At 36.1% G+C, this 12,322-nt stretch overlaps 3 protein-coding genes across 3 annotated transcripts; 1 reads left to right on the top strand and 2 right to left on the bottom strand.

The window, feature by feature from the left end:
• The first annotated feature begins 1,115 nt into the window (after nt 1–1,115).
• On the top strand, nt 1,116–2,297 carry LOC105231527 (uncharacterized). Its single transcript, XM_011212868.4, has 2 exons — nt 1,116–1,968; nt 2,045–2,297. Exons 1-2 carry the CDS (start codon nt 1,351–1,353, stop codon nt 2,234–2,236), a joined length of 810 nt encoding a protein of 269 aa, XP_011211170.2. The 5' UTR covers nt 1,116–1,350; the 3' UTR covers nt 2,237–2,297.
• A 919-nt stretch (nt 2,298–3,216) lies between these two features.
• Nucleotides 3,217–10,035, bottom strand: LOC105231529 (importin-5). The gene is made up of 8 exons (XM_011212870.4): nt 9,712–10,035; nt 8,176–8,325; nt 6,219–7,313; nt 5,491–6,121; nt 4,563–5,282; nt 4,373–4,497; nt 4,017–4,204; nt 3,217–3,955 (listed from the first exon to the last, which is right to left on the bottom strand). The coding sequence occupies exons 1-8, from the start codon at nt 9,790–9,792 to the stop codon at nt 3,625–3,627; spliced, it is 3,321 nt and encodes a 1,106-aa protein (XP_011211172.2). The 5' UTR covers nt 9,793–10,035; the 3' UTR covers nt 3,217–3,624.
• A 185-nt stretch (nt 10,036–10,220) lies between these two features.
• On the bottom strand, nt 10,221–12,295 carry LOC105231530 (pickpocket protein 28). The gene is made up of 2 exons (XM_011212871.4): nt 11,700–12,295; nt 10,221–11,635 (listed from the first exon to the last, which is right to left on the bottom strand). The coding sequence occupies exons 1-2, from the start codon at nt 12,097–12,099 to the stop codon at nt 10,326–10,328; spliced, it is 1,710 nt and encodes a 569-aa protein (XP_011211173.3). The 5' UTR covers nt 12,100–12,295; the 3' UTR covers nt 10,221–10,325.
• Between the last annotated feature and the right edge of the window lie 27 nt (nt 12,296–12,322).

The raw sequence follows: 12,322 nt of genomic DNA, 5'->3' as shown, positions 1-12,322 counted from the left end.
GCGAACGTAATTGCTTTTTTTTTTGTTTTTGATATAATATTCAAACCAAATTAAAGCGATTTCGTAGTAATTTCATCATAAAAACTGGTTTTGCCAAAGTGTAGATTTGTAAAGATCAATTGATGCAAAAGCTGTTCCATGTTGTGAAAAGGTGAGAACTATCAGAACAGCATAAGTAAGTACGAGGTAGCTCAAATGTGTAAAAGCGTTATTTTTTAAATATGCGTAATATCATTTATTAACTTTAGATATTTTTTTTGGATTATCCTTCACTTTACAGATGACTTCTTCAGAAGTCACAATTCTATCACACATATCCATAAATTCGATTCATTTTGTACATATGAATGTACATACATGTATACACATACATATATATATAAAGTATATGTACATATTTATATAAATAATATGTATAGGATCAGTTAGTCGATCTCTATCTCATTTCGTAAACACCGATTCAATTTCATAGTTGTCCAATGCTGTTTGTGTATTCAACAAGGCATACTAGTTTATATAGTAGCTTTCTGCTTAATAAACAATCCGCGTACATATAGTATATATATTGAGGTATATACATATGGTACCTACATTGCAACAATAAAGTACCCGAAAATTGTAAATAAAAAGCGAAATGTTTAATCCCCATCAGATGTAATACACTTTTTGTAAAGACCTTCAGGTTGATCGATGGTACTCATTGCGTTTTTTGCTTTAAATTCGGTCACAATCGTACTATATTTGAAAAAAATCAGCTTTATTTTGGACGAGTCGAGCATGCACGTGTTTCATACCCAAAACATCCACCAAAATCATTCGAATGGACTTGAGAAAGATGTCGAACTCTCTTGACATCTCTCCAACACTTACTTGACGATTTTCAAACACCACGTCCTTCAGTTTTTTTAATATTTTCATCGGGTGGTCATACCACCTTAGCAAAATAAATTTACTTGAAATATCATTTACCTGGGGAATTTATTTACAATTTCCGGGTGCTTTTTTGTCGCAATGTATTCATTCGAATAAATAAATACTACAATAATTTATCAATATGCTGGGGCAAGGTGGGTCTTTGTGATTTAGGAGAGGGCGCAATAGACCTAAGGTCTCGGTACAATCGTCATCTATTTATCTTACCTTACCTTATCTTATCTTATCACAAGCAGCTTTGCTCAAAATTATACTCACTTGTTAAATAAGCTGCTCTCTTTGAATTGTGCTTATAAATGAATAAAATCTAGCATCTACTGATTAGAATTCGCAGTTCTATTTGATCGCTAAAGTTGCGCGTAACAATATATTCGTTAAGTAATTCATTGAGATATAGTGGAAATATTATTCCCAAATATGGCGGAGAACAATGGTGGTTGGTGTGGACGCGGTTTTAAACACCGTACTTTTCCTAAGCACTCACCTTTAATATGTTATAATAAACCTGCATCGGCACAGGTCGACAAAACGCTGTACGACGACAAACGTTTTGAGGCGCTCACTGGCGAGATTGTGGAGACGGTGGTCGTCCCAAAGCGTAGTGCGCGTACATGGACCATGCAGGCGGGCGATTTATGTCGCATTACTGTGAGCGAGGGCTCACAGGTGGGCGATGTGAATTTTTGGAACTTGGATAATACCAAAGAACGTTTCTATTCAGGCAAAACACGTCAATTACACAGCACACATCTCAAAGTTTACGATCGCTTATGGAGCAATTTACCTTATTTAAGGCCAATGGCCACTTTCGTTTATGACTCATTGGCAGCCTATGGAATTGATGAGGATGGTGGTTCATTGCATGATGTGATTGGTACGCGTTGTGATGATTATACATACAAATTGATCACTGGCAATGATCGTGTGGGCAGCTGTCACAGTTCGCTAACGAAAGCGGTGATCGAGGAACGGGGCTTGAAAGAGGAAGATGTGCATGATGTATGGAATATTTTTATGTGCACAGGTTTCACGAGAGTGAGTATGGAACAGTTTTGTTACAAGCAATGCTTTCTTATAGATGATTGCGGTTCATATATTTTCTATTTATCAGGATACTCAACAATATTTCTGTAAGCCCAGTCCAGCCCGTAAAGGAGATTATATTGAATTTGTTGCTGATATGAATCTTTTGGTTGCATTGAGTGCTTGTCCGCAAGGTGATGTATCTATAACGGTTGGCGAAGAGGTGCCTGATGATGTCTGCCATCCGCTGAAGGTAGAAGTTTTTCGCAAAAAGCAATAGTTTTGCAAAAATGTCTTACAAAAGTTTAATAAAGTTTAATTAAAAAAATTATTACAAAAAACGCTTTGGTGATTTTAATAAGAACCTCAATAAAAGTGTCGCGAACAATAATTTCAGTAAGCGCACATAAAGTTCATCTCCTTATCAGAAGGAATTTTATATTTTGAGGCAAATGAGTTAATGCGTGCTTATATAAAGGGAATTCAATTTCGAACTTCTCATCATATTGGTTTGTCAAAAAAGTCTTGCGGTATTTTCGCTAGTTGGCGCTGAAAGCGCGTAGTTCTTGTTTTATTCGTCGCATCGGATCATGCTATGCCTTTTTGGAAAGCTCATTTCACGCGCTAACACGTGTTTGATTAATTGTCGTTTCTTTTAAGTCGTTCGTGAGTTATAGCGTCGCAAACATGGCAAAATAAAGAGAAAATACGGCAAATTTTACAATACTACTACGATAAAGGTAAAAATGCATCTCAAGCCGCCAATAAAATTTGTGCAATTTGTGGACCCGATACAGTTTCCATTTCCACCGCACAACAATGGTTTCAACGTTTTCGTTCTGGTGTAGAGGTGGTCGAAGATGCGCCACGCTCCGGAAGGCCTGTCGTCGAAAATTGCGATAAAATCGCTGAATTGGTCGAAAGAGACCGGCATAGTAGTCTTCAAACCGTTATAAACCATTTGAAGAAACTTGGAGTCACTAAGAAGCTCGATGTATGGGTGCCACACGAATTGATTCAATAAAAATACCGCAAGACTTTTTGACAACCCAATATCATTTATAATAGATACGGCGGTTTCATTAGAGGAGAGAGTGGAGATCGAGGGCAATTCTTGCCGGGCCTGAAGTTTTCACGAAGAGTCCGGTAACATACAAGTAGCCTAGCTGTGAAGAGCCCCCTTTTTTTGTGCAATGAAAAAAAATGGAAACAATCTTTAAAACTTCAGACCTACAATCAGCAAAAGAAATTTTACAGCAATTATTGTATATATTTATATATATGTATATATACATAGTTGTATATTTATTTATAATTTTAGTACACACATAATAAAGTCGTATTTATATTATGATTTTTGTTGTTTCAAAAAATTAATTAATAAGTATTTAACGTTTCATTGAAAGCGGACTTGCCACTTTCTCAAGCTTTATGTGATTTTCGTAACTAAATTCAAAACCGCAAATTTACGTCTGATGTCGTACAGGTCAAGTTTTTAACTGTTATGTGAATTGTTGTTTTTTGTTGAACTCCGATTTCATATGTTATATATAATGTGAGTTGTTACTCATTTCTTTTTTGCTTCTATTTTGATTACACATACATAACTGTGAACTTATCTACAGCATCAGCAGCAGATGTCAATAGATTTGCCGTAATTGTTTGTCTTTATGCAGTTGCTGGTGCACCACCAGCCAATTCCCGGTAGGCATCCTGCAGGGCGTATTGTTGCTCAGGTGTCAATATACTAGCGCATGCCTGGAATACTTCTGGATTGGACTCCACTTGTTTCACTATGCCCAACATACGTGTGCCGATATCGCTCAACGGCGCCACAACTTTTGTAACAAATGCTTGGGCTATTATTGATACAATACGTGGCAAATTGCTATTATTGTTTCCTAATATGATGGGGTGATTTGCCTGGATTAAATCGCACATGTAGCCATAAATGTGTGGTGCTTCATCGGCATCCTCTGTTACGGGCAGCCAAGAGAACCTGTTACGATGAAAATAATTTAATATACATATATTTCAAACACATCTATGAAAATGCTTACCAAACATTAATAATCTCGTTCACATTTGGTATGGCGCTACTGTTATATTTCAGGATCTTTGAAACTGCGGCAATAGCGTTCTCTGTGGGATTGATATTCTCGTGGTCACGGCTTTTTGGATCAGATATAACTTGCACCAATAACGGAATGATTTGAGCACATGTAACAGCAAACTGTTCACCACCAAACTGAGGAAAAAAATAAATTAAATTTTTTTTGATTTATAAAGTTGGTTTCAAAAATTTGCAATGCCAAGTTTAAATTTTCTTGTTTTCAAAAATTTGCAATGCAATATATCTTTGCAGTAATTAAGTTTTTATTCCGTACTCATTACTAAAAACGGTGTTGCATTTTACCTGTCCCAATACGCCGCAACCGTAGGCGGCTGCTTGGCGGACTTCGGCTGATTTGTCGGTAACATATTGTAACAAGGCCGGTGTAAAAATCTGTTGATAAGCAGCACATGCTGGACCGCAAAACTCTGCACAAACAATGGAAAAATGCTTATATAGCATTGTACTCACAATAAATATAATCGACACTTACCAATGACATCGTCAAATGCACAAACGCCCCACTGCCTATCGGACCATGAGCGATTCGGTTCAAGCAGCTTTATAAAGTGCGGTGCAATACGCTCAAAATTGGGTAAAAATTGTACTTTGTTGGTCAGGAAAAGTGCGTGCGATATATCCACCACCTTTGATAGTATATATGTATCGGTATCGTCTTGCTCAGCCAACTCCTCTTCAACACCATCGTCGTAGTCCTCCTCGTTACGGGCTTGCAAACGCTTGTCGGCACGTTCAAAGTGCTCACCCATGTATTTTGTAATAATTTCCAATACTTGTGTCATTGATTCTTCATTTAAACAATTTGGACCCAATGTTTCAATGCATTTAGCCAATGAATTAAGCAATTCTGATTGTACATCCGCTTCCGGTTCTGTGCCTATAACTTTCAGCAATTCGGGGCAAATATAGAGCCACATACCCTCTAGGTATTGGGGACCCTTGATCTTAGCACAATCCAACAAATATGGTAATGATTCGGCCGCCGCAGTACGTACACCATCGTGGAAATAGAATTTCAACATTGGCACCATCAAGCGTACCACCTCTTCGGCGTAGTCAGCGAAACCTTCCTTCAATTCACGTGCATAACAAACCAACATCTCACAGGCTGACGCCTTATCCTCCATGCCAGCAGTGCGAATAGCAAAGTTTTGCTGTTCACCCAAATTAATAAATGACCATTCGGCATCATCTAAAAGAATTTAAAGATAAAAATGGTAGTTGAATGGTTATATTAGTTGTTAAGAAAAACATAATAATTCAAAATCAAATTTAAATTGTTATAAATATACATTTCAAATTTTTATTTTCGCTGAAATTTGATTTCACACTCTTAGATAAATGAAAAATCGAGGACATAACCGAACCGATATCGTAGGGGTAAAGGAATTCGCACCAACCTTCAATGTCCTCCACTTCGTCATTGTCCAGTAGAGCTACTTCTGGTTTCATAGCTGCGGTATGCATTACGGGTCCCATTACCAACGGCAAATACTGTTCGAATTGTTTGCCCAAAATCTTGCACATGCGAGCCCAAGCGGTTATTAGGTAAGATGTTTGTGGGTCATCGTCAGGCAAATCGCCTTCGGTGTGTGTTTTCAACAACATATCCATAACATCACCAGCGTCGGTGATGAATTTTTCACGGCCTACTGCCAAACCAATCAAACTGACACATTCAATGGTTTTGCCACGCAACATACGCAAATCCTCGGACTTGGCATTTTGTATGATGAACTTCAGGCATGGCATAAGACGATCGTAGTAAGTGACAAATTCCTTTTCGCAGGTATCTGCGACTGATGCGATAGTGGTGACAACTTGTTCTAATACCAATTTGTTGCCTTTCTCTACCAGCTCTTTGAATTTGGAATTCAAAATTGTCTCCAACTTCGACATAATTCCATTCAAGTAACGAGTCAAAATGTGTTTTGGACAATCTTCAGAGAAGTTAACCAAAGCGGCGCCAGCGTGTGCTTGTACTCGAGGATTTTCCACATCGTCGAGTAAAGACAACAATCCCGGCACCACCTGCACAAAAGAAAAATTAAATTAAATATTTTTATTATTTGTTTACAAATTATTTTCTCAAAACAAAATTTTTGCGATTGATTGTTAATGCACTCACCTGGTCGTGGAATTTCTTTTCAAATGTGGGTGCGAAATCTGTAGACATCTGACCAATGGCATTGCAAGCAGCGTACCGAACACGTGGATGAGGATCGCGCAAGAAGTTCAATACGCCTGCCATGATTTGGTCCAGCATGGCCTCCATTTGCTTATGGCAACCTTCACCAATGGCCGAAATTGCCATAAGTGCGGCGTAGCGCTGCTTCCAGTCGGCGTGTCCCAACATATTCGGCAAAGCATTCATGACATGAGGCAACACTGTTTTGCCGCCCAACCCGCAAGCCAAGCGATCCAAAGATGACTCCGCAATGACATTATTATCACTATTGTCGTCATCGGTTACCACATCGGATGTGGCCCACTCTTTATCATCGTCCAAATCGGTCATCATTTGCAACACCAAAGGAATTAATGCTAAGACGTACTTATCGGCACGCTTGCGTACCATAGCTGGAGCATTCTCCGACAGAGATACCATTACTTCCAGAACTAAATGACGCCAACTATCTTCTACATCTGTTGCACCGAAAACTTTCATACACATCTCGAAGATGTTCTCCAATTGGGGACGCAAAAATTTCGGGCATGTTTCGGTCATATCGATAAGTAACTTCAACAAACTCTGATCATCTTGTGCTTCAATACTCTCAGCAGTAATCATAATCATGCGTGGCAATAAATCTGAGAAATGCTTAAATACATTAGATTCCCCATCCTTGCTATGGTGCAGTATGAAAGCACAAATGGCTCGTACAGCTTGAAAGCGTACTTCCACATCAGCTGTAGGCTCCAAACTCTTGGCCAACATTTGCTTGATCAAATCTAAATATTGTGCCTCTTGATTGCCAAAGATAGATGGAACACTTGCGAAAATTCGCAAAGCCGATTCTTGCAATTGGGCCGACGGTGAATTAGCACATTGGAACAGAAATTGCAAGATATCCGTCCACTGATTGTTTCCATCTTCATCGGTAAGACTACGTGCGACTTCGGCAACCAGCTCGCAGATTTTGCGGCGCAAATTCGGTGTAACTTCTTGCTGCACTGCTAACAAAATCTGCTGCAACAGCTGAGCCTGCGATTCTTGCGGCAACTATGTACATGGGAATGGAAAAAAGATTATTCAACTAAAAACTAATAAGTATATTAAAATACATAAATCTTCCGATAAAATATAAATAAACATAGTACAGCCAATATTCATTTTAAATTATAGTCCATACAAAGTTATTTTTAATAAGAAAACTGACACGTCGCTTTAAGTTATGTTTCAATTCTCATTTTAAGTATGAGCGCAAATACATATACATATGTGTATATATGTATATAGTTGTATCAGCTATTTGATTATCACCTACTAATTATTAATTGAGTGCACACCAAAAAGAAATATAATAATATGAAACTACATACGAGTATATCTCTAGTGACCTTCTGATGATCTAAACCTCGACCTATTATGTTGTCCGTTAGCAAAATTAAGATGCAATTTTTGTTTCATACATTTCTGAAATTAAATGTCTACTTGTTTGAAACCATTTATCTTCCAATCATTTAGATACATACATATATGAAGTAGAAATATTAGGATGGATCCCTTCTGTATACAATGCAAGACTTTTTTTGCAGTCGCTAGAGCGACTGAACTGTGAAACTTCCAATTTTATTTGGAACATCAAAGCTTGTATTCATTCCCTTGTAAAAGGATTAAAACTTTAGTACCCGAATATTTAACAAACATACAAGCATCAATTACATTAACTTTTTTACATATGACCTGTTCATTTAAAATTAAGTATAAGTATGCATGCAAATACAATTATGCATATAAAAGTATACGTTTTTATATCCCTATCGACAGGTGTATATTTACATAGATAAATAGATAAATAGTTTATAAGTCAATAATAATTAAAGAAAGAGCTTAAGTAGTTCTTCGATATTGAATAACTCACCTCTTTGTAGAATTCCGTAAATTCAGATGTAAATAATCGACGCAAAAGTACTGCCGCCATTTGACGTGCCTCTTCCGATTGTTGGCCATTGTGGATTGTACCCAAAAGATGTGTTACTTTGACATCGCATGGCAAATTGTTATAAGCATCCTATTTATAAAATAAACATTATTAAGTAATTTAAAAATGTATACAAAAACCACGTAAATAATTAAATTTATTATTGTAATAACTTAATTTGCTAAAAGAAGGAAGGTTAAGAACCTAAATTATGCATTTAGTATAAAGGAGGTCACAAGGGTATGTAATGTCCTAGATTGTAACTACTGCAACAAAATAAATAATGCGATGTACAAACAATGTCGTGTGAAATCCGTTTAAGCACACCAGCCTCTCCCACAACATAAGAGCATTTTTCAAGGTCATAGCTTCACCAAGCAATAAGCAACTTTGCCATTAGACATTTGACGTCTGCAACTAATATTATAGCCATTAAATTTTAACGTGTCTAAGAAAATATTCAAAAATAATAAGCATATATGTATATAGCAGACGCAATATACTTAATCAGATTCCTATCTCAGTTCATGGTTAAAATGGGCGTTGGCACATGTATTAAAAATAAATGAAATTTGTTCATATAATCGCTAGATTCTAATTCATGCCATAAGCCCTCGTCATTCATCCTAGTCACCAATATCGCAAATATATCACTACCACCTTTATGATTGGTTGTCTGTATTGCTTTTTCTTCCGTTCTTCACTTATTGCAAATTTTTGCGCATATTCAATTGTCAAAAATAGAATGTACCTGTATGTGTAATCCATTTTTCACGAATTTGCCATCTAAAGCAATACGTAAAAAAATAACTATTCTGACCAAATAGACATTATATGTTTCTATTTAATCTACACTTTTATTGCCTTTCTCAATATTCTCAATTACGAAATGGTACACTCCAAAGGATTTTAAAACCCGTAAATCAAACTACATACTTAGGTGTTTTAGGAAAATATTTAAATAAGTAGAAGAGAATGAAAGAACAATAACACCAAAATAACGAAAACATGTGTAGCATAATGAAAACACGTTTTGCTAAATTGCCTCCTTTTTAACACTCGTTCGTTGTCGTGGTCGTTGCAGCGGATGATGATATACGCTATAGCGACTGCAAAGTGCAAATTTAAAAAACCCGAGGCATATGCGTATATATTCCAAATGCATATTTGTATATGTATATATTTTCCAGCATAACGTATGTTTGTAAATGACAATATGCACATTACAAGCGCAAGGAGTATATGTGAATGTATTATATATTTATATGTATATAATAGCATTGATCGGTGCAAATTATTTGATTCCACTTTTCCTCAATTTATAGGAAGCGCCACACTGCGCAATAAATAATAACGAAAATTTTTATTAATTCCTCATGTACCTCGTGTTAAGAATTATTAGCGAGTAGAAATGTTTCTAGACTTACATACATATATGGTAATCATGAAATTATTAATGTAATTTATTGTACCCACCTCGGCTTGTTGGCGCACATCATTGTCCGTGGACAACAACGAATTTAGGAGTTGCTGAAATTGCACTTGGTCGGCGGCCATGACTCAATTCCGTTTACAAGATTACTTCTATTCACTGACACTACGTAAACTTTGAAATCTGATCAAAAACTTAAAGTCCTGCAAAGCAACGATTTCTGATATTCAATAACAATATATCAGGACGGGAAATAATTTTTTCACTCGGAAAACTGCTTCCTTCCTTTATTTATTATAAAATCTCATTAAAAGCACGCACAGAACCGCACACTACAGCGCACGAATGGTGAAAAGAAACGACGAATTCACAAATTGCCCGCTCGTTCGTATGTTGTGCTTTGGAAAACGAGCGCGAAAAATTCAATTCATTCGTTACATGTAGGAGTTGCCGTGTCAAAATTAATATATAAGTGTGTAGATTATTTGAACGTTTTCAACAAAGAAAATTAAAATATTTTCATTGTACATTTATTTATATTTACAAAACTAAATTTAGTTCATTTTAGGTATTGCTTTATTAAATGTAAAAGTTAATAAAACGTAATAATAATAAAGTAAATAAAAAACATTACAAAAAACAACAAAAAATTACGACATTATGATGTGGTTAAACGTTGCATATTACTCCATAAACGTAATGAGATATGATATAAGAGTTCAACCAAACTTAATATAGAGAAGCCCATAAATAAACCAAAAATACCTCCGCAATTAGCCAAGAAATCAGTTACACCATACAATTCAGATCGCTTCGATGTTATAAATTGATGCTCTTTAAAGTATATCGAGAGACGAGACATTTGTGATCCAGGAAAATCTTCAAAGAATGAAGTATCACCAGTTGCTTTTAACATATCTTCTAGGTCGAAATTTCCATGTGATATTTCAGTATTGTAAGCAAGTGAAGTACAAGCCGGCAAACAATTACATTGTGTGGCGCCTAAATAATTCAAACGGGATTCTTTAAGACCTTGTCGAAATTCGCGTAAAAGCAATACATCTTCGGCTCTATCGTAACAGGAGATTTTATTCTCCGCACATACTGGCATTTCTAAAGTGCGAGGCATCGAGAACTTCACACACCCACAATTGGCTAGGGTTAAATTTGTTAAACATTCCAATACACAATTATTTTGTGTATACACTTTAAAGAATCTCAGTGTACGCTCATGTTCTAAAAAGCATTGGCGTCTTTGTGGGGTATATTCCGCAATACCTGCCGACGTTGTGATCATATTTGGTTTAACAGCGATTACCACTTCTTTTCCCATAGGAATGCGCACGAACTGATTTGAAACTTGTGGAACGTCATCGGGTGAGTGTAGTGATACTTTGAAGCCTTGTATTGGACCACGGCACGTATAATCTACCTCTTGACGAAAACTCTGCAACGCAATAAAAAATCCTGCTCGCGCTCCTGCACCTAAAACTCGTGCCGGATACGTTTTGATCCCACTATCAACTGCATATCCATTTTGCAAGGACCACTTTAGGGGCCGCTTTAGAATTAGATTACGCTTAGAAAAGTTTTTAAATCCAACTCGCTGATATTGAAAAGTGTCTTCCCGATACAAATCTGTTGCGTTGAGACCATTAAATGTGTAACATATGCCTTCATTTGTATAAGTAGGTGTAAAAAGTTCATCACATTCACCGAAATGACTAAACCATTTACAATAGTAATAATATCTGTTGAACTCCGGTTGCATATTTTCCAAAACTCTGAAGTAGTCTATAAGATCAGTTGAAATTTTAGGAGTACCATGTTCTACTAATTGAGGATTGCATATATGAAGAAGTGTGCGGAATTCTTCCAAATCTGATCGGCTAATATTTTTTGGTATAAAATAACGCCGAGCCTTTACGTATTCACGAAAGCTTGTTAAGAACTCGCCATAAGTTACACCTATAACAAAAATAAAAATCATCATCGTTCGATTACTATAGGATTAAAGAAATTTACTACAAACCCTCTTTCCTGGGAACCCTCTTGGTTTCAGAGCATATAGTAATCGCCGGAAATGGTATGCTCCAAATAGGTGTCGATTTTTCGGAGAAACTAACTATCACTGGAGTTTCGTTCCACTTTATATAAATACTGTGTATTAAATTTGAACAACAGTATATAGAGGCCAAAAACACGCAAAACCAGAAAAACTTCTCTATTAAAGGACGACGTTCTCCAAAGTATTGTATGCCATGAATAGATGTGTTAGAACAGTACTCAAAGTATATTTGTTTAATACTTCTCCCAAGTTTTTCATAATGTGGTACATGTCGATCCGGATCTATTCCTCTTGAATCCAGTGTAGGCTTTTTGTTTTTATTTATGTTCATAAGGCTCATTTTAAAACAAAAAATGTACGACATGAAAAAATTAAAAATAATTATTAAAATGAACGGTAACGGTATAAAACAAGCACATAATCTCTGCCATAGAGTGCCCAAACTAAATTTTTCTCTGTAGATGTGTTTGTTTTTCTGATGCGAAATAAACTTTTTTTTTGTATATTTTTATATATTGCTAAACAAGATTCAATTTTATCTTTGTTAAGTTCGATTATTATGATAAATAAAAATAAATGGCGGTAAG

Source organism: Bactrocera dorsalis, unplaced genomic scaffold, assembly GCF_023373825.1.
Source record: "Bactrocera dorsalis isolate Fly_Bdor unplaced genomic scaffold, ASM2337382v1 BdCtg067, whole genome shotgun sequence".
Classification (NCBI taxonomy): Eukaryota; Metazoa; Arthropoda; class Insecta; order Diptera; family Tephritidae; genus Bactrocera; species Bactrocera dorsalis.
The sequence above is the reverse complement of the archived record's forward strand: the minus strand, read 5'-3'. Positions and strand labels throughout refer to the sequence as shown.

Coding starts and splice junctions, on each gene's coding strand:
- LOC105231529 (XM_011212870.4), bottom strand. CDS start 9,792: ATGGCCGCCGACCAAGTGCAATTTCAGCAACTCCTAAATTCGTTGTTG. Junction 6,122..6,218: donor AAAAGAAATTCCACGACCAG/GTGAGTGCATTA, acceptor TCTTTTGTGCAG/GTGGTGCCGGGATTGTTGTC. Junction 5,283..5,490: donor CGAAGTGGAGGACATTGAAG/GTTGGTGCGAAT, acceptor AAATTCTTTTAG/ATGATGCCGAATGGTCATTT.
- LOC105231530 (XM_011212871.4), bottom strand. CDS start 12,099: ATGTCGTACATTTTTTGTTTTAAAATGAGCCTTATGAACATAAATAAA. Junction 11,636..11,699: donor GAGGGTTCCCAGGAAAGAGG/GTTTGTAGTAAA, acceptor TTTTTGTTATAG/GTGTAACTTATGGCGAGTTC.
- LOC105231527 (XM_011212868.4), top strand. CDS start 1,351: ATGGCGGAGAACAATGGTGGTTGGTGTGGACGCGGTTTTAAACACCGT. Junction 1,969..2,044: donor TGTGCACAGGTTTCACGAGA/GTGAGTATGGAA, acceptor TCTATTTATCAG/GATACTCAACAATATTTCTG.